The sequence below is a fragment of the Aotus nancymaae genome, unplaced genomic scaffold (genome assembly GCF_030222135.1).
Source record: "Aotus nancymaae isolate 86718 unplaced genomic scaffold, 86718_ANA_hifiasm-v0.15.2.pri h1tg000059l, whole genome shotgun sequence".
Classification (NCBI taxonomy): domain Eukaryota; kingdom Metazoa; phylum Chordata; class Mammalia; order Primates; family Aotidae; genus Aotus; species Aotus nancymaae.
The window spans coordinates 53,429,960-53,452,336 of record NW_026988473.1 but is presented as its reverse complement, the minus strand read 5'-3'; the positions used below and the strand labels follow the sequence as shown (position 1 = coordinate 53,452,336).

The following is a 22,377-nucleotide window of genomic DNA, read 5'->3' as shown; positions in this document are numbered from 1 at the left end:
GGTGTAAACTATTAAAAGATACCAGTAGAGATGATGAATTTGAAAAAAAAAAAAAGATGAGAGATCAGGAGATTCTGGAGGTCATAAGAGAGCGTGGGATGAAGGGTTCACATAGGAGAATTGGACACCTTGCCTTCACAGACTGAAGGAAGACTGGTGAGGATAGGGGTGCATGTAGGACAAAAGGTGGGAGCAGGGCAGAGGTTGAGCTATTTCATACCTAGTGATATTAATATTTTTAAACTCTTTAGCTGAGGAAGAGAAGGAAGTTTGGATGGGGAACAAGAAAACCTTCACAAGGTAAGTATTATCCCGTCATGAACATCTGTTGTTGCCATTATTATCTGCCCAGTAACCCTTCCCCCTTTTACTGGTAATAGTACATCTGTTTTCTTTGGAGACCCATCCCCTCCTCACTCTTTGTCCATGTGGTTCAGATGGGAATCATCGTAGTCAGTCCCACATCCCACTTCAGTGGTATGTTCCTCACCCAGGATTGGCCTATCTGAGTTAAAGTGATCAATTCAGAGATGGGCACATGACAAAATTTGAGCCAGTGAAAAATCAGATCCAGGAACTTTCCTGGAACTATTGGGCAAGAGGTGCTGATAGAACAGAAGCCTGAGGGACAACCTGCCACAAGGAAGGATGAACCTTCCTAAGAATGAAGCTAACTCAAAGAAAGCCAAGCAAGGGATGGAGACAGATGCCTGACAATATCAATTTAACCCCTAGATTTACCTTTTCTATGAAGTTGAAATCTGCCCATAGATTTTTTTTAGCTCTATTAAAAATCAATAAATTCTCTTTTTGCTTACATCACTTTAAGTTGGAGTTTTTTTTCTTTTCTTTTCTCTTCTTTCTTTCTTTCTTTCTTTCTTTTTTTTTTTTTTTTTTTGAGACAAGAGTCTCAATCTGTCACCCAGGCTGGAGTGCAGTGGCAGTGGCATGATCTCGGCTTACTGCAACCTCTGCCTCCCAGGTTCAAGTGACTCTCCTGCCTCAGCCTCCCGAGTAGCTGGAATTACAGATGCCTGTCACCACACCCAACTAATTGTATTTTTAGTAGAGATGGGGTTTCACCATGTTGGCCAGACTGGTCTCAAACTCCTGACCTCAAGTGGTCACCCACCTTGGCCTCCCAAAGTGAAGGGATTACAGGCGTGAGCCATCATGCCTGGCCTAAGTTGGATTTTATTACATGCAACTAAGAGTTACAATGCATGCGAATACACACAGCAGATATTGTCTATTGGTGCTCATTCCCACATCCACTGTTCTGTAATCTTCCCTGTACCACCAGGGCTGGAAATCTGAAAACCACATTTCTCAGACTCCCTTGTCAGTTTGGTTCCAATTAGGTCTGAAGGGAAGAGAAAGGAAAAAGCCCTTCTGTTTCTGGCAGTGCTTCTGGCAACATCAGCAGCAATGGTCTTGCCTAGCAAAACAGAAGGTGGTTGCATAGCATCAGCAATACAAACTCCAATAGCATCAGTAGCTGGTGCAGATTCATGGCTCTAGCTTTTTGATCTTTGGGTGATAACTTTTCTCCTGTTTGCTCCTCTAAATCCAGATTGGTAGTAGCTTCCTGATCTTTGGATAACTGCTTTCCCTGGTTATTTGTCTCCAAGCCTCCTTGCAACTTTGTAACAAACTCCTTGCATTAAATCTTTCTCTACTTTGTATCTCTAATACAAAGTATCTAGAGATACTTTGTATCTCTAGAATGGTTTCTGTATTCTTATTGAACACTGATTGATAAAATACACATTCTTATTTGCATACTCATATACATCATGCACACACAAGAAGCTGAGAAGTTAAAGTTCTCAAATCTAAGCAGTAAGTGGCTTGGCTAGGATTGAAGTTCAGACATATCTGACTCTAAAGTTCTCAAACTTTCTCTGACCTATAGTTTGTTTGTGTTGTTGATTTCATTTTTAATAGCTAGATGAAATAAGAGTTAAAGGGGGAAAAGGAAATGAAAGTATTGTCAGAAAGTTGTTCAAATAATCTTTTTTTTTTTTTTAAATAGAGATAGTTTTCCTCTGTCATCCAGGCTGGAATGCAGTGATGCAATCATTGCTTACTGTGGCCTCCAACTCCTAGGCTCAAGTGATCCTCCTGCCTCAGTCTCCTAAGTAGCTGGGACTACAGACACATGACACCACACCCTGCTAATTATTTTTGTTGTTTGTAGAGACCAGAGTCTTGCTTTGTTTCCCAGGCTGATATTGAACTCCTGGCTTCAAGCGATCCTCCCAATTTGGCCTCCCAAAGCACTGAGATTACAGGCATAAGCCACTGCACCTGACCCAGATAATCAATCTTGATGTTAAATTTGGGTGGGAGAAAAATAGCTTTTGGGGAATGGAAGACTGAGAGTAACAAAGTTAAAGAGTAGGAATGTGGGAGTGAAGTGAGGGAGGCAGAAGGATAAGAGGTCACATTCACAAGAGAGAGACTGGAATTTAAGGAATTTCTTCAACAGGTGGAGCAATTGTGGGTTAAAGTTGTGGCCATAGTAATTGGGTACTGGTGTGGGGACATCAGTCTGCAAAGCCTTCAGCAACTGAGAGAACATAGGAGGTTGGTAGATGATGGCCATTGGAATAGTAGGGAAAATGATACGGGTTACATCCATGATGCTGAAAGAGGAGGAATTTAACAGCATAAAAATGGGGGGAATGGTCCAGACATGCTGATACAGCTTCTCATCCATTGGTGCAGCTACAGGGGAGGAATGAGGGGCCTTAGGGTAGAGCCTTTTCTCAAGGCTGGAGGTAAAAACATAGAGATACTTGTACCCATGGAGTACATAAAGGACATAGGGAAGCTTGTTAGCCATGGAGTGTGACTCTGAAAAGGTACCATGGAAAATCAGGGAAGAAGAGGCATGATGATGAACTGGGAAAAGGGGCCATAGAGCAGTTTGAAAGTGAGATTCAGCCAGGCGCGGTGGCTCACGCCTGTAATCCCAGCACTTGGGAGGCTGAGGCAGGCGGATCACAAGGTCAAGAGATTGAGACCATCCTGGCCAACATGGTGAAACCCTGTCTCTACTAAAAAATACAAAAATTAGCTGGGCATGGTGGCGCACACCTGTAGTCCCAGCAACTCAGGAAGCTGAGGCAGGAGAATCTCTTGAACCCAGGAGGCAGAGGTTGTAGTGAGCCAAGATGGAGCCACTGCACTCCAGTCTGGCGCCTGGTGACAGATCGAGACTCTGTCTCAAAAAAAAAAGAGAAAGTGAGATTCCTCTCTCTCTCCCCTTCATATTCAAACTATCAGCAAATTCTATAGACTATGTCTTCTAAATATTTTTGATCTGCCCACTATGCTTCACCATTCCCATGTGTCCAGGCCCCATGATCTACCAGATTAACCACAGCACCAACCTCCACAATGATCTGCCCACATCTGCGGGGGTCTTCTTTCACCCAGTATCCACTCTGCTGCAATCAGAGAAATCTTTCTCAAATGTAAATCTCATCACCTCACCTTCTTCCTTCCTGTCTAAAATCCCTCAGTAGGTCTCCATTGCCCCCAAAAAAGACAATATCCGTGCTTCCTAGACTGACATGGAAGGCCTCCTGCAAACTGGTATGTGCCTGCCTCCCTCTCCAGTCTCATCTCACCAGCCCCCCACACATCCCATACTCCAGCCCTGTGGGGCTGGTTCCAGTTTGCACTCCTTGTTGTCTTTTTTCTCTATTCCTCTGCTCACAGTGCTCCCTGGTATGGTAATACACAGCAGGCAGTGAATATATATTTGCTAAAGGAATTGCATAAATTTTATTCAGCTTTTAAAATTCACCTAAGCGATTATCATATATGAAGCCTTTCCTACCCCTTCATCATCCTAAGTATTGCTGGATCCACTCTCCTTTGTATATTTAGTCTTACATTTTATTTATTTATTTTTTTTGACAGAGTTTCCCTCGTTACCCAGAATGGAGTGTAATGGCGCGATCTCGGCTCACTGCAACCTCTGCCTCCTGTATTCAAGCAATTCTCCTGCCTCAGCCTCCTGAGTAGCTGCGATTACAGGCACACACCACCATGCCCAGCTAATTTTTGTATTTTCAGTAGAGACGGGGGTTTCACCTTGTTGACCAGGATGGTCTCGATCTCTTGACCTCGTGATCCACCCGCCTCAACCTCCTAAAGTGCTGGGATTACAGGCGTGAGCCACCGCACCCAGCCCTAGTCTTACATTTTAGTGTCTATCTCACTTTGCTGCATTTACTTGACGCTTTGTCTGTGTTCTCCTCCTGACTGTGACAGAATGGCAGATCCCTGAGGGTAGAATGGCACACTGCTCTGCACATAACAGATGCTAAATTAATGAATGAAAGAAGCATGAGTTGGACCCTTTTATGGTCTGAATATTGGCATCTCCCCCAAATTCATATGTTGGAACCAAATGTCACTAATGTGATAGCATTAGGAGGGGAAGACTTTAGGAAATGATTAACTCACATGGGTTTCAACCTCGTGAAAGGGATTAGTGTCCTTATAAAAGAGCCTGAAGGGAGCTGCTTGCCCCTTTTTCACACAGCAAAAAGGTACCTGAAGCAGAACAAATGCTCATCAGAACCTGCTGGAGCCTTGACCTTAGACTTTCCAGTCTCCAGAATTGTGAACAATATGTTCCTATTGCTGATAGATTACCCACTCTAAGGTATTCTGTTATAGCAGCCTAAATTGACTGAAACAGTTTCTGGGAGTTCCTTGGAGACAAGCTAGAGGATTCCCTGCAAGAGAACAGATGGAAGGAGAGGAGAAAGGGGAGACTTAGTACTCCCCGCCTTCTGTAAATAAGAGGAAGTTAACCATGAGTACCAGAGTTGCTGGATAACTGTTTAGACACCTCTTGACTCCCTGGCATGATGCAGCGTGGCCCAAAATGTAGTAAATGAACTTGATAAGGCCCAGACCTGGAACTCTGGCCCTGTCTCCGCCCCTTAGACTAGCAGCCAACCCCATGAGGGGAGCCATCCAAGACACCATTAGGAATGGAAAGTAAAGCACGAGATGCTCCTAAGGAGTAGACCCACAGCCCTGCTACCTTCCCCCAACCTCTGTTCTCCACTCTAGCCAACATCCTAGTTAGACCCTAATCTGAGACACTGTCCCCCATCTCCCAGCCCTTAAGGCTGGAGCCACTCTATAGCCTGGCCTCTGAGTACAAAGCTTTGTGTGACAGTCAGATCTTGTTAGCTACTACTCTACCCATCAAAGTCCCACAAGGCAAAGGGCTGCCAGGTTGGGAGGGGCTGACCCTAGATCACATGAGGTTATGAGCCACAGTCTGGGTCTATGTCCAGAGCCCCTTCCCAAGAGAATCCACGGGATGGGTTTGAGTCTATATTCATTGTCACTGGAAGGTGGGTGCAGTCTATCGATTTTACAGAAAAGGAAAATGAGGCTAGGACATGGAAGATCAGAGTAAGGGCCCTCTGCTGGAATCTCAGGCTATTTTTTGAGCCTGAAACAAGCCAGCATCTAACCTCAGCTGGGTTGTAAAGGCAGTGGAGAAATAGTGTCTCATCTGAGACACAGCTACCTATAGTCTGGGCCCAATCCCCAGTTAAATAGTTGTCAGCAAATTTGGAACCCAAAGCCTTCATCAGTTTATGACCGGAAAATAACCAAGCACTGTAACCTCCTTGCAGATGACATTTTCTGGTCTATATAGTACAGATACCCAGGAGGCTAATTGGGTAGGCTCCTGAGGCTCCAGCAAGACTCCCAGGGGCCCTGTTCTAAAAATGTGCCTCATGGTGCCAGGTCTCTAAGTCATTCTTTCTCCTCTCTCTCCAACTTGTCTCTGGCACACAGCTGGTGTGTTTCTGTTTCCCCACTTTGACTTCATTCCACTTGTCATGCCTAACGCATGGCAACCCAAGTCATGAATGGCGTTACTTGAATCACCTGGAGCCACAATATGAGGTCCCCCAGATTGGAGCTCTCTGAGCCAATCCTCTTTGCACATGCATACCTGCCCCAGGCCCTGTTGTTTCTGATGCCTTGGGGCTGGGTTGTGGTCATCTATCAGCAAGTTGGATCAGAGTCCTAGCACCACCTCTTACTTGCTGTATAAACTCAACTGTTCTCTTCCTACTCTGGTCCTCTTTCCCCCTACTATGTGTAGACAGTCTGCAAAGAGCCAGTTTATGATCTGGACCTAAGAATCATCTGTGCAGAGATGAGGTTTGCTCCTTAGCCCGCCCCTCCCTTGTTTCTCACAGCCTTGTTTGAGCTCAAGAGCCTCAAAAGAGAAGTTGCTAATTTTTCAACTCAAAGAAAGAAGTAAGATTCTTTTACAACCAAGGTCCCTTGATTCAAGCAAAGAAGCAATCTGTCTTTATTATGAGGAACTGGGTAGGTGGGGCCAGGCCAGACTCATGTCAGAAGGCCCCTCAGTGAGTGCAGCCCAGGAGACTGGCCACTTTCTGGGGCTGCGGACAGGTCTTGGCTGCATTCAGTTTCTCCACATCACTGTAGCAGTACAAATTGGGGCCATGGATGAGGTACAAGCTGGGACCATTGGCGGAACATGAATTAGGGCCAAGGGACTTTTCCAAACACAAGGCCCCATCCACCTTATCATGGGGCCAAGGAAGCTCCGTCCACATGGCTTGAGCTCCTGACTTCAGGTCCAGCCACCACAGCCGCCGTCCTGGGGAGAAGTCACCAAACATAGCATGAATTCCATGTCATGGGGATCCTGACCCAGGCCTTTGCATGCCCTGGTAGGGATCTATGCCACAGACAGGTAGCAGAACAGGCTGCCCCTCAGCACCCAGAAGCTCCTCACCTGCCATGATGTGGAGCCGAGAAGACCCAGGGCAGATAAAGGCCGCATCCACAGACTCCAGGCTGATCCCAGGAGGGCTCCCGACTTCCTTCTCCAGCCGCTTTGGATAACCGCTTACTAGGGTATAGCCTCCTTTTGTCAGGAAGACATATACCTGGGTGCCCTGGAGAACAAAGGACAGTAATCAATACAGAGCTGCATATGCTTGTCCCAGTCTCCACCTCAAGTCTCTCCTCCAATACACACCTGGACCAGATAGAGTTTTTCTTCCCAGGAAAAGGCAGCATCCACTGTTGAAGGACCCTGGGGCCACTGATGAGCAATGGGCCAGCTATGCCAGCCATCCCGGCCGGTGTCCAGACGCCAGTAGTGGGCTCCTGTGGAATATCATAGTTTGCTCTAGGGCTGCTGGCAGAAGCCCAGGCAGAGAAAAGGCTAGTGATGAATGTAGAAATGAGTCATGAGAGGGAGAGAATGCATCTAGATAGCAAGATGGAAGAGGCCAGGTGAGAAGGAGAAATAGAACAAGACTTGGTCAGCAATGTTGGGCACTGTGGCCTGGTTGAAACTGGAATCAGCAGGTGCCTGAAACAAAGGCAAGTGTGAGCTGGGGATGGTGGCTCACACCTGTAATCCCAGCACTTTGGGAGGCTGAAGCAGGTGGATCACTGGAGGTCAGGAGTTCGAGACCTGTCTGGCCAGCATGGAGAAACCCCGTCTCTACCAAAACTACAAAATCAGCCCAGCGTGGTGGTGTGTGCCTGTAATCCCAGCTACTCCAGAGGCTGAGACAGGAGAATCGCTTGAACCCGGGGAGGCAAAGGTTGCAGTGAGCCGAAATCATGCCATTGCACTCCAGCCTGGGCAACAAGAGTGAAACTGTCTCAAATGAATGAATGAATGAATGAATGAATGAATGAATGAATGAATGAATGAATGAATGAATGCAAGTGTGGAGAACAGTGGCTAAGTCTGCAGATGAGGCCAACATCATGGCATTGGCGGGCACTCCCTAAGGATCTCAGGTGTCCATGTATAGAGATGTGGTTATAGATAATGAGATACAGTGGCCAGAAGTTAAAAAGGAAACACCACTTCTCCTCCTTGTTCTCACTCTGGCCATGTTCTCCAGTCCCTCCCTGTGAGGTGGCAGGAGAGTGAGGGAGCCAGCATCCCCATTTTTCTTCTCCTCTTTTCACGACAACCTATTAAGGAATTATCCAGGCTCCCATTTATCCTTTTTTCCTCAATCCTCTTCAATTATACTTCTGTTTCCCTCAACCATTGAAATTGTTCTTATCCAGGTTGCCAATATTCTCCAATTTGCCAAATCTCATGGTCAATTCTCTGTCTTCATCTGACCCTACCTCTCAGGAGCACTTGATTACTCACTATTTCCTTCTTCTTTAAATGTCTTTTTTTGGAACTTGGCTTCTGTGACACCAGACTCTCCCAGTATTCCTCTTATCTTTTTGATTACTCTTTTCTTCAACCTGATATCTAAATATTGGAATCCCCTAGTTTGGGCCTCTTCTCTTCTCTCTCTACCCTCACTTCTTTGGCAATCTCACCTAGTCCAGGGGCTTTAAATGCCATCTATGTGCTGATGACTTCGAATCTGTTCTCATCAGCTCTACCCGACATGCTTATGAGGTGCCAATAGTCACCCAAAACCTAATATGTCCAAACTGATTTCTGCCCCCACCACACACACACACACACACACACACACACACACACACATACACACACACTCCCTAGTATTTCACAATTTTAGAAAACAAAACCACCAACTACTCAGTTGCCAAGTCCACAAAAGCTGAGTCATTCTTGAAACCTCTTTTCCCTTCCCTACTCTGACCGATATCCTATTTATTTATTCAGAGACAGAGTTTTGCCCTTGTTGCCCAGGCTGGAGTGCAATGGTGCGATTGAAATTACAGGCATGTGCCACAATTCCTGGCTAATTTTATATTTTGTATTTTTAGTAGAGACAAGCTTTCACCATGTTGGTCAGGCTGGTTTCGAACTCCTGACCTCAGGTAATCCACTTGCCTTGGCCTTCCAAAGTGCTGGGATTACAGGTGTGAGCCACTGTGCCCCACCTATCCTATCTATTAGTGAATGCTGTCAGCTTTACCTCCAAAATGGCATATCATGATGACTCCTCACTACCTCTGCTGCTATCATCCTAGTCCAAGCTGTCATCACCTCTAATTTGGACAACTGCAGGAATTGCTAATTGGATTCCTTGCTTATATGATTTTACATTTATAACTTATGTTCCACAAAAAGTCAGAGTGATCTTTTATAAAAAATGAGTTAGAACATATCACAGCCCTGTTCAAGACCTTCTTATGACTCCCTTTTATGGTTGAAAGTCCTTACCAGGTCTAGGTAATCTGGCCACTGCCTTCCCTGTTCTTTCAAGCCACCCACCTGCTCTTTCTCTGTGTTTCAGCCTCACCAGGCTTCCTTCTTGATTCCTTGAAGTATGTGCTGCTCATCCTCGCTAAAATGCTTTTCCTCCAACACTTTATATGGCTAATTCCTTCTCATCACTGAAGTCTCAGCTCAAAAGTCATTTCTTCAGAAGAGGGCCCTCATTCTCCTCACCTCTATCTCACCATCCTGTCTTATTTTCTTTACAACCCTTAATACTACCTAAAAGTATTCTCTTTCCTCCTTTCTCTCTCTTATTGTCCTCTCTCACTTTAGCAGTGCCTCTCAGGACAGGTATCTCACCTGCCATGTTGACTACTGTATCTCAGTGCCTAGGACAGTGTCCACTACTTATCAGATACTCAAAAATACTTGTTGAATAAATACATGGTATTATTGCTGCAACCACAAATTATCTTTATAGTTGTGTACTGAGTATGTAGTGCTGACTGACATATCTACCTCCCCTGGGAGGTTTCCCACTGAAATTACCCTGCTTAGGAACCCTTTTTTTTTTTTTTTGAGACGGTCTCAATCTACCACCCAGGCTAGATTCCAGAGGTGCAATCATGGTTCACTGCAATCTCTGCTTCCCACACTCAAGCAATCCTCCTACCTCAGCCTCTTGACTAGCTGGAACTACAGGTGCATGCCAACACACCTGACTAATTTTTTGTGTTTTTAGTAGAGATGGGATTTCACCATGTTGTTCAGGCTTATCTAGAACCCCTGGAATCAAGTGATCTGCCCACCTTGGCCTCCCACAGTGCTGAGATTTCAGGTGTGAGCCACCACACCTGGCCCAGAGACCCTATTTTGAGAACCAGAGCTATGCTGCTTTGTGCAGCGAAGTAAGTGATGAGTCCTCCACCCATTAATGTAGCCAATACATAGGCTGGCCATCAACCACTTTAATGTGATCTGGTCTGAAAATATGGACTGGGCCATTCAGATTCCCTCTCTGGAAATCTTACTAGGAAAAAAAACTGAAAGATCATAAAGTAGTGAGAAGGTGGAAAGGACATGATGGTCTATGTGCAAGCCAAAGTTGTGAAGAAGCAAAGAGAATAGATAAAAAAACCCTCTGAGATGCCATGCATGGTGGCTCACACCTGTAGTCCTAGCACTCTGGGTGGCAGAGGCAGGCGGATCACCTGAGGTCAGGAGTTTGAGACCAGCCTGGCCAACATGGTGAAACCCCGTCTCTACTAAAAATACAAAAATTAGCTGGGCATGATGGTGCATGCCTGTAATCCCAGCTACTCAGGAGGCTGAGGCCAGAGAATCTCTTGAACCTGGGAGGCAGAGGATGCAGTGAGCTGAGATTGCGCCATTGCACTCCAGTCTGGGCAACAGAGCAAGACTCCATCTCAAACAAACAAGCAACAACAAAAAACACCTATGAGGCAGATAGAGAAAAAAACATTTACCAGTGAGAGGAGAGGGCCTGCCCCATGCTGTAGCAGGGTCATGTTGGTGTTTTCAACAAGATAGTACATTCCCACCTTAGCTAGGGGTGTGTGTGTGTGTGTGTGTGTGTGTGTAAACTATATATATAATATATATTTATAGTTATATATTTTATATAGTTATATAGTTATAATATATATAGTTTATATATAAATTTTATATATACATACTATATATTTAATATATGTTATATATAGTTATATATAGTTTATATATATAAATTATATATATTTTTTATATATGTATGTGTGTGTGTGTGTGTGTGTGTGTGTGTGTATATATATGTTGTTTGTTTGTTTGTTTGTTTTGAGACAGGGTTTCACTCTCACCCAGGCTGGAGTAGCATAATCATGGCTCACTGAAGCCTCGACTTTCCAGTCTCAGGTGATCCATCTCAGCCTCTGGAGTAGCTGGGACTACAGTAGTGTACCACCACACCCAGCTAATTTTTGTATTTTTTGTAGAGATGAGGTTTTGCCATGTTACCCAGGCTGATCTCAAACTCCTAGGCTCAAGCAGCTCAAGCAATCTGCCCACCTCAGCCTCCAAAAGTGCTAGGATTACAGGAGTGAGACACCACACCTGGCCTGGGTATTTTTAATATAATGGTGTTTTCTTCATGTCATGTGCTCTCTCAACAGCTATGGAACATATATGACATTTTCATTTAGGAGTTCAGTAGCATTCTCATTATGGCCACATGGCCTTGAAGTTCTGTGATCGCTACATGGCTTGGTGTCTCTCTCTACTTCTGTGTTTCCTGTGGCCCTGTTTTCTCAAGGTCTTTCTGAATTTCACTTTGTCTGTGTGTCCTCCCAAAGGACTCTCACCATAGTTACATGTTCTCCTGATACTTATGTGTTCTTACTATAGCATATGTTCTCAGTTCAATGTTGTATTTTCACTACAGATATGTGTTTCATCTTAGCTGTATGTTCTCATTATAGTGTGTGATCCTGTTGTGGGGATTTGCTCTCCAGGTAGTTATGTATTTTTCAACAGAACTTGATAGTCATAACTGGTCAAATTTGTCCAAGGGTCAGGAGCCAAACAATTTTTGTGTGAAAAAAAATTTGCACTATTCTATATTCTTACCACTATCCTAATTATATGTGTGTGTGTGTGTGTGTTTGTGTATGTGTATGTATATATATCTCTCTCTCTCTCTCAGGTTAGATGTGATGTGGTTGCTCACTCCTCCTCTTGGGGATATTCTCAACTGTGCAGCATGACTATTTACTGCCTGACTGAACTCAGAACAGCCCTAGGTGTCATTACATGGCTTTTACCAATTGATGCCACAAGTCAAGGTAGGGGTATCTCCATTAGCTACTCAGAGGAGAAATCTCCACAGGCTAGTGAAGCTACCTTCTGAAGGTCTAAAGTACCCAACACTTCTCAGCTGGTTCTCAGCAATGAGAACATCTCATCCCCAGGCAGTGCTATGTCTAGGGGTCTGGACATAGGAACTAGGAGCCTGGAACAAGATGGAGTTCTGAGGATAAATCGGAGGGAGCCAGAGGACTCAGAAGGATGTGCAAGAACAAAGGGAGGCAAGGAGGTACAGAGACACATAGAGGTCCAGGGAGCAAGGGAGAGCCAGAGGGCTCAGCAGGGCATTGAGCAAGGAGAACACAAGGAGTCACAGGGGCCCAGAGAGGTCCACAGAGAGCACAGCCATGGGAGTAGATGGTAGACAGGTGGATGAAGTTAGGGACTTGGGATAGGCAAGATTGAGAAATATGCCTCAATGAGGGGAGATAAGGGATACAGAAGGGCATGCAGAAAGATGGAGGACAGAGAGGACAAAATAAGTGACACAGTGATGACAATGGAGAAATGTGTCAAAAATGGGAGACACAAGTTCAAGAGATGTGAGGGCACACTGGGGGAGTTGGGGGCATCTCTCACCACTGAAGGCATAGGTGGCACCATGGTTGTCAGACGTCAATGCAGACAAGACTAGATCTGGGCTACAGCGCATATACCCAGGGCCATGGTGGGTCTTGTTCCCATGGCCAGTCCCATTCCTGTGTCCATGGCCTGGGGAAAGAAATGGGAGGAGAACACAGAAAGAGGCCACCTTGGACCTCAGAGTGAGGCCCAAGGTGGAAGAGATGGCTGGGGTTAGTGGGGATGTGGGTTTCCCCATATGAGGGCAATGGGAAGATCCAGAATGGAAATGGGGCTAGGTTAAAGGCCAAGGTGTCCCAACATGGAGTTAAGGTGAAAGCTATGACACATGAGATCCACAAGCTCAGGGAAGGTGAATAAATTCTGACAGGTCTCAAGTACTAGGGCTTTCTTACCTCTGCCAGGGCAGGGCATGAAGTAGTCTCGGACATCCAGAGGGTACCCGGGGGGCACCTCTCCCGTAGCAGGATTGAAGCGCAGGAATTTGTTACCCTGGAAGCAGTAGTAGCGGCCCAGCCATCTCAGGGCGGAGGAGCAGTTCCCAACAGCTGGCCAGGAACGCTTCTTTATGTTTCCCGTAGTCAAGTCCCAGAACCACTCGCTGTCACCTTTGTCCAATCAATCAACAGGGATTTGGTGAGGCCAGGTTATGCCCTCCCTTGTGCTTTCCCTGGGTCCCAGGATGGACCAGACATGGTACTGACCACATGGAGCTCACAGCCATCAGAAAGGCAGCTAAAGGAGGGTGATCATTCACCAAAATTCAGCAGCAAAGCGCACAGGATGAGCTCAGCAAGGGCAGTGGGGAGAGTCAGGGAAAGCTTTCCAGGGAAGAGGATACTTAAACTGAAATCTGAAGTAGGAGTTACAAGGGACACAACAAGAAGAGATGTAACTCCAGAGACAGGAAAGATTCCAAATCATGAAGCAAACTGATGGAACAGAGAATACTGTATGGTTTCTGGAGCTTAGCATTAAGGTAAAAGTATAATAAAAGTCAAAGCTGAAGGGCCAATAGAGATTTGGCCATGGAGAGCTGTGTGTAAGACTAAGGAGGGTAGATTTGTCTTAAGGGTCATGGGGAACAATGACAGATTATTCACACAGAATTATACCCAGTTACCTTCACCAGAATGACTTCCTCTCCTTCCCACACACGACCTCTAGACCGTAAGTGGCTTCTCTATTTCCCTTCCTTAAAAAGCCACATAGTAGCTCCACAACCACCATCACTACCACTATCAGCACCACTATTGGCATCACTACCAACCCACCACTACTCTAGATTCTTAGATTCCAGCCTGGACTGACCTTGGAAGAAGAGGACGCCTTCATCTTGACATTCTCCACGGTGACATTCCACAGCAGCATCCAGTGGGGATGGGATTCCAGGAAATTCCTCTTGGAGCAACTTTGGGTATCCTTTCTCCTTCTTTTCAGGAGGGTATACCCAGACTTTGTCCCCCTGCATTCAAAAGCACTCTCTTTTTGACTGTGCATCCTCAGATACTGCCATTCTGTATTTACATGCATTTTTTTTAACTATTGTGCTTATACAATATCCTCCTGTGGCCCCATACATTCTCAGTCCATCTGTAGATAATGTGCTGTCCTTTTGCACAATACACACCCTCAATTTGTGCAAATCCAGTCACAATTACTATAACACACCTGCCTCTAGCCATGTACAACCAGACACTCCTGTGGCATACTTATCTGCAACACCATCAGTGTTGACAAACACATCCACCAATGTTTATCCTGCAATCATCCATACATTAGTACATTCATTTCTTCATTTATTTATTCATTCATTCAAGAAAGAGTCACTGAATGATTACTATATGCCAGGCATTGTGAGAGGCACTGACGATGACAAGACTCTTTCACTTCAGGAAGTTCACTGGACAAAAGCAGAAAGGACTTCTACAATTCTAGCCTTGCAACCACCAAGGTGTAGTGTAAAGAATGCACTGAGAACATAGACAGAGTGCCTAAGTCTGCCTAGAGAAGTTGTGGAGGATTTCACAGCAAAGAGGAAGCACTGGGCCCAAGAGTTGAAAAAAACAGCAGGAATTTTCCAGGTTGACAAGTGAGGAAAGAGTGTTACCAGCAGAGGGAGCAGCACGCAGAGCCCGAACATGAGGAAGCAGTGTGCTCAATTCCATGTAGATTGGTATGGCTGGCACACAGTGAATGTGGCAGGGAAGGAGATAAACCTGAGAAGATAACCCAGGCCCAGATCATGAGACCCTATGTGCACTTGGTTTGCAGTAATCAGGCACATTTTGGGGTCATTTACTGAAACAGGAAACACAGGAGGAAAGGTTGGTTTGTAAACAAGATGCTAAGCTTAGTTTGGGGGATGCTGAATTTTAGGTGCCTATGGTACATATAAGTCAGAGATTTTTCCCAGGAAATTGGAAAGAGATGTCTAGAGCTCAGAAGGTAGATCTAGATCCAGTGTCCACAGCATAGAGAGTCCTTAGGGCCATGGTGATGGGTGAGATCACTGAGGGAAGGTATATGGAAAGGCTTGGATGGCTCCCCAAGGAACATTAGGGAACTGGCTGAGCTAGAATGAGACATTTGAGAAGAGAGAGAAGAGAGGCAGGAGGGAAAACAAAGCCAACAGTCAGGGCTTCCCCAACCACATAGCACCTTTGGCAAGGTAGGAGAATGCACCCCTACCTCTGAGCAGACACAGCCTGGGTCATATGGGACTTGGTGAGCACAGCAGAATGAATTTCATGCTCCACATGCTCCTCTGGCCAGGTGTCATTGTGCTGGGAACAACTTGCCCTGCCCTATGGAGAGGACTTGATACAGGGTCATGGGAGGCAAGGGAAGAAATTGCCAAGAAAAAAAAAGATGGTCAGCAGTGTGAGGTACAGCGGAGTGTTGTAGAACTAAGGCTAGGACTGAAGAATAGTCACTCGATGGTGCGCCTGCCAGGCCCACATGCATGCACACCCGCTTAGCCTGAGCGTTTACAGGAAAGGAGGGCACAGGGGAAAGAAATCTGCTACCTATTGCTATGGGCTCCATGCCAAGGCCATGTTGGGGAAGAGTCCCTAGTGTCAGTTCCAGCCCTTTCCGACCTGGCCTTGATCTTGGCCCAGGAGTACCTTGATCAGAAAGACACTGCTGTGACCACGACGGAATGCAGCATCCACAGGGCTGGTGAAATTCTTCCATCTCTCTGAGATTAACTCCCGTTCCCATTTGTGACTCTTCCACACGAACTCCCCTGAAAAAAACCCACACTCACTGAAGGGCCCAGTGAGAAATCTTTGACCTACTAAGACCATTTCAGAGAAGCTGTCAGTGATATACTCAGATAATTCCTAAGACCTCCCACAGACAAAGACACCCTTCGTGAAGGAGAATAACTCTAAGGTCCTAAATGCCCCAACCTCAGTCCCTCCTACCTTTAAAAAACAGCATGGTTCCACTGTCATCCAGGGTGGTAGCATCAAAGCTCCAGCCATCTGAGCAGCGTTCTGAGGTGGAGGTAGGGAGACGGCAAAGTTAAAACAAAAAACAAAACAAAACAGAAGGTGATAAAATGCAGAGACACAACCAGACAGACAGACTTAGGGAGTCAAGGCCTCACCAGTCACATCTGGGTCTGGCTTGGTCTCGCCTTCAGCAACATTTCCATGGGCACTAGTCCTGGGAAGAACAAGATAGATGTCTGGGTCCATTGGGACCTATCCCTTTCCCATAGCTCCTGAACCCAAATTTGACTTAAGCCTAAAAACTGACCCTGCCTTACACTAGCCCAGAACTCAATCCTTTACTTCTTGATTTACTCACGGAAGAGGGTTTGCAATGGCCAGAGACCAGCACAGGCTCCACAACCCCAGTACAATGGGTGCTGCCAGTGCCCTAGCCATGCTGAGCTGCAGAGGCCACAGGACAGCTCTGGGCAACCAGTTGAACTCCCTATATAGAGTTGGCAGCAGCAGCACCACTCCCACCTCCAACTCTACTGGGAATGAGCTCTCTTCCAGGACTAAGCCAATATTGGCTGATTACATCACTGCAAATAAGGTCAGGGTCTGGACAGAAATCTGAATGCAAGACTCCCTTTTCCCGGCAGCTGCCCCCAACCCCCTTCAGCAACTTTCGAACAGTGACTAGCCTACACTGCTGATGTCCAGCTGTAACTCTCACACTGGCAATGGGTCCAGGCACCCATAAGTCAAGAAAGCAAGTAGACTGAGGGTCGCTTTTTGTGACTGAGTTTATCTCCACAATGGGAGAGGTGAGAAAAGGAGGGAACTAATATTTCTGTGTACTGTGTCAAGCCCTGCTCTAAGGCAGCTAGAGACAGCAATGCTTATTACATTTAGTAACCACACACACAGATAAACTTACTTAGAAATACTCAGAGAACAGCTTTATCCAAGCTTCATCACAGGCCTTTCTGGGGCATGCCCAAGCCTCTTCAGCTTTACCCTTGGGCTAGTGAGTCTGGGGACAATAATGTCTCACTGTTGTCAAATGTCCAACCCCTATGCCCAGCCTCTCCCCTTCCCTGACTGGCAAAGAGCTTTACAAAAAGTGCCTGGAAGTGAAGGGTTGACAGTAATGAGGCAGGAAGAGGCGGTATCTCTCTTCCAGAGAGCACCACCACTACTAGTAATTAGTCTTTCTTGGTAGTTTTCACCTTGGGGGGAAATGCTTTATTTAATCAACACAGAACAAACAGAACTGTAACTGGGATTTCACAATATTTACAGCTGACTCCTGCTTAAATGCTACCTTCTTAATGAAGCCTTTCTTGACCACCTTATCTAGCCATTTCAGACCCTTGCTTGTTTTATTTCACTTACTAAAACTTGAAATTCTTTCATCTGTCTACTTATTCGGTGATGGTTGTTGTTGCTTTGCTTTATTTCACCTGTCTTGTTTACCATTATCTATCCCTAACTCCTAAAATAGTGCCTGACATATAATATTTGTTCCATGAATATTTGTTGAATGACAAAAATGCAAAAATGCATTTCAAGTACTGAGCAGTGTTGCAGTCAAATTTCTGACAATTTTCCCCCACCTAGGGCAGGAGAATATCAGGAATTAGGGGTAGGTTATGATATTAGGCATAATGAGATCTAGGAGTCACAGATTCCCTTGTCACAGATGCCCTTTATCTGACGTCCTGTTTCCCTCTCCAGTGCCTCAGCCCCACATTCATCTCTTCCTGGGACTCACCTGCTACCCTCAGTGGGCCCACTCCCAAAGCTGCCCCATTTCTATGTGAGATTTGCCTACTGGGTCAGAAAAGAATTATGGGCAAACTCACCTATGGAGCAGGATGAGGTTCCAGGACCCCTGCTCCCTAGCCAAGGCTGAAAGAGCCCCGATCCCTCACAGATGGCTCCATACCCCTGACAGTCCCATCTATAATCTTACCAAAAGTCTCAGATCCCTTTTCTACTCTGCAAAGTTTCCTTCCAACAGGAAAACAAAGATTCTGGGACCTCTGGAACAACATGTCACCAGGCCTCTGCCATCAGACTCAATGTCCTGACTTATGAATGAAAATGTGCTGTGAATATCATTCCCTCTTCATAGGTCAGTGGGCAAAGCTGGACTCTCCAAGGCCTTGGCACCATGGCCAATGCCATTGCTGCTACAGCCAATGTCTCACATTCACCTTCTCTCCATTGCAGGGCATGTCTGATTTCTGGGTGTTGGGCAATGAGAGCCACTACTCCTTCCTTTCAGTCTTGGAAACCTTATATTCTCCCTCCTGAGCACCCCGTGACCCTCCATCAGGAATTTTCTCAACAACTTATCTTCAGCTGTCAGAACCCTGTCTGAATCCTATAGATGTTGCTGGGCCTACCTGGGGAGAGGGAAACTTTCAGCCCGAGAAACAAACACCCCACAGAAAACCCATAGTGAGAGGTTCCATAGCAGGGTCCTGCACTGACTTGCTGGTCCAGGGTTGCAGGCTCCCTCTGGCCTAACAGGGCTGTTTGAGGGCATACAGCACATATACTGGATGATTGTTTTTCAGCTTGATTCCTTCCCCACACATCTCTGGTCCCCCTCACAGCACCCCTGGATCCATCCATCCCAGGATACTACTTTATGGTCCCTTTTCCCTGTTGCTTCCTAATTCACCTGTGTACCGCAGCATGGCTTAGATACCATTACTGGAGCCTCCTGCTCCACCCAGGAACAAGGCCAGCAGAGTCATCTGCACTGCAGCCAGTCCAGGTTGAAGTTCAAGTTTTGGGCAGGAGTTGAGAGGATTGTATGCATTTGGGAACCCAGAGCTGTGGATATGTTGGCCACTCTGGTATTGGTCACAGGGTACAAGCCAAGACTTCTCAGGTTACTCAAGACTGAGCAGCCTTCCTTCTCTTCCCTCACTACAGGAGGTCCCTTCTGAGTGTCCTGAGTGCTTCCCAGGCTTCCTGCCTGGGCTGAGGAAAAGCAGCTTGTCGATACTTGGGCCTGAGCACCCCCTGGAGGCCGCAGGAATCAGTGCACTCCCGCCCTTCAACTGGAGGCCGGAGCCCAGGAGTTCTTCTTCCCTGAAAGTGGCTCTCCATGGCCTCCGTCCCTCACTCCTCTCAGCCCCGGCTGTGCAGCTTTAGTGGCATGCCCCCTTCTATGCTTCTTTTCGTTCCTCTGAAAAACTTGCTGCCCAGAGTGGATTTGGGGATCTCAATCTCTTATCTGGGAATTTGAGCTCAGAGAAATTCAATCATCTCTTTTCCTGTGTAGTCTTCTCAATCCTCCTAACCAGCAGCTTTTTGACTTCTCCCAGAAGGGGTCTGAATATGAACCTGCAAATATCTTCATGGAAAGAGCTTCCTCCTGCATTGCCAGGAGCCATATTTAAGCCAGACACTGACCCACTGTCCCTTGGAATGGCTCTGTACACATCCAGCCTGCTTTGCTGTACACCTGAGTTCTCTGACCTTAGCCATTTCTTCCGGGGCCCACTGAGTGCTAGGTGTGCTGGGCCTGAAGCCTGTGGCTGTATACTCCAGGGAGCAGGAAATGAATGTCCCCTTTCCCCAGGGCTAGAAGGCTTAGGGATAAAGCCCCAGGCAGCCAAAGAGCTTGCTGATCCCAGCTGACCCCTCCCACATAAACATTTCCTCTTGCTCAGTCTACAATGGGCTTTCTGAATAGTCCATTCTTGCTTCTCTACCAATAAATAATAATTTGTTCATATCTATTGGATATATGTGTCTGGCACTTGATATGAATTATATAATTCATGTCAGAGCAATCTATACATACAAATGCAGCACTTCTATAGCACTTGTTATGGTTTGAATGTTTTTGTCCCCTCCAAATTCATGTGTTGGAAGCTGAATTCCCAATGTGGCAGTGTTTGGAGGTGGGGCCTCATGAGAGGTGTTTAGGTCATGAGAGCTCTGCCCGATGACTGGATTAATGCTGCTATAAAAAGGGCTTTGAGAAGTGGATTCTCTCTCTTCTGCTTTTCTGCCACGTGATGAACAGCATTTGTCTCCTCTAGCGGGTGCAACATTCAAGGTACCAACAAAGAAGCAGAGACCAGGCCCTCACCACACACCAAACCTGCTGGGCACTTTGATCTTAAACTTCCCAGCCTCCAGAATTGTGAAAGATACAGTTTTGTTTATTATAAATCACCAGTCACAGGCATTTTGTTATAGCAGCACAGACAAAGGCAGTACTATTAGTCCCATTTTATGAACAAGGAAGCCAATATTAGGTATCCTGGACAAATCACACTGTTAGCAAGTGGCAGAGCTATGATTTAAACCCTGGGTGTTGACTCCCAAGGGTTTGTTCCTACAAAGATAGTGTATTCCTATCAAGGGTATGCTGGTAAATATTTAACAGCTGCTCTCTAGAGGGGGAAAAAGCACTGATTTGTAATATTTGCCGATTTTTGTGATATAAATACTCCTACCATGGCCAACTCTAAGCTACCAATATCACCAAATGTAGAGTTGGGAAGGGATGGGCAGTAACACACTACATACAATATTCCTACCATATAGATATGATATGAATAATGACAAGAGCACAGGGAATCATAAAATGTAGTAAAATAATTAGGAAGTAATTAGTTTTGAGTACTGATTATCCTTGGTTTCAATAGAATGTATTTAAGTTTATATAGTTTGATTTTTAATAATAGCTGGGTTTTAACAACCACCTCTCAAAACTCCAAATTTGACAATGAGCTCTCATGAGCTGACTGCTCCAGCTCCACACCCCACGGTCCACCATGCTGCCTTTGTGTACAGGACAAGGATCTTACCTGCCTTAGTCACTGTTGTATCTTTAGCACTGAGAACAATGCCTGAAATACTGTATGTATTTAATAAATATTGAATCTTGTTGTTCCTACTTCCTAATTATACGTAAAATCTGTCCATTTCTCTCTGCCTCTTCAGTAAGGCAAACACCATCTTTTCTTGTCTGACCATTGAAATAGCTCCTCTACAACACATTCTTTGTAACTATATAACAACACATTCTTTGTAACTACAGTGATCTTTAAAAATATATATGAGATTGCCTTATGCTCCTGCTTAAAATTTTTTTTCTTGCAGTTGTAATTCTAATGTATACACAGTCTTCAAGGGGAACAGTTTAGAAATGTTGAATTGTTTTCTGATTTTCGCTCTCAATTCTCTTTCTACCCCACAGAATCACCATCCAGCTTCCAGTTTGTTTCACAAGGCATCCCCTTCATCCCTATCACTTAAACTTTTCAGTGGTTTACTATTGTACTCCAAACCATACCCAAACCTCTTTACCTGAGTTAAATGATCCAAGTCAGGCCTAATTCTCCAAACTTGTTATTTCCTCTCTCCCTCCACCCTCCTTCCTCTCCAGCCACCCTGGCCTCCTTTAAGATTCTCAAACACATCAAGATCTCAACCCCTCAGGACCTTTGTACCTGCTTTTCCTTTGTCTGAATATCTCTATCTCCTTTTTTTTTTTTTTTTTTTTAACACAGCTAGTTCCCTATCCAGCCTGCTCTAACCCTGCAGGTCACTGTTTAAGAGGCCTTCCTTGTCCACTCTACTTAACACTATATTATCTATCAATCATTGTATTCTATTCATTTTCTTCACAGCTTGAACTCAAATTATTATTACACATTTGGTTCCTTGTTGCTTGTCTCCCTTCTCCACTAGACTACAAGCTTAATAAAGGCAGGGACCATTTCTCTGTATTCCCAAGGCCCATTACTCTGACCAATAGTAAGTGTTCAACAAATACTTGTTCAATAAATAAATGAACCTGTGGCCACAGATGGCCATAGGTCTGTTCTGATCACCAGACAGTCCTGTATGAGCAAAGTGTGAACCCTTGCAGACCACAAAATAACATTCTGACCTGTTCCAGCAGAGGCTTTGCTGTGACTCCCAAATCTATGACAATCATTCAAGACATGGCCTCCACTGTCAGGCACTACATCCCTCTACTTGGGCCCAATGCCTGAATTGGAAATAAAATGTCCACCATGGCTGGATTTAGAAGGAACAGAATGACTCCACCTTGATGTGCCTTTTCTATCGCATAGGAAGACTACCTAATCTGAATTTATGGAACTTGGCCCTAGTAGCCTGTCCTTGGGCTAGCAGAGGAGCCATTTGCAGCATCCCACCCAAGGCCACCCTTGCTGACTTTTTATTCCCCTACTACCTTTAGATGTTCCCAATGTAAACATGTGAGAGGCTGAGGGCTGG

The 22,377-nt window shown here is 45.6% G+C and overlaps 1 protein-coding gene across 1 annotated transcript; it reads right to left on the bottom strand.

The window, feature by feature from the left end:
• Window positions 1–6,338: 6,338 nt before the first annotated feature.
• HPX (hemopexin) lies at window positions 6,339–16,639 on the bottom strand. Its single transcript, XM_012456768.3, has 10 exons — window positions 16,469–16,639; window positions 16,266–16,324; window positions 16,081–16,152; window positions 15,778–15,899; window positions 13,961–14,114; window positions 13,045–13,257; window positions 12,647–12,778; window positions 7,070–7,200; window positions 6,824–6,986; window positions 6,339–6,685 (listed from the first exon to the last, which is right to left on the bottom strand). Exons 1-10 carry the CDS (start codon window positions 16,546–16,548, stop codon window positions 6,426–6,428), a joined length of 1,386 nt encoding a protein of 461 aa, XP_012312191.1. The 5' UTR covers window positions 16,549–16,639; the 3' UTR covers window positions 6,339–6,425.
• Window positions 16,640–22,377: the final 5,738 nt, after the last annotated feature.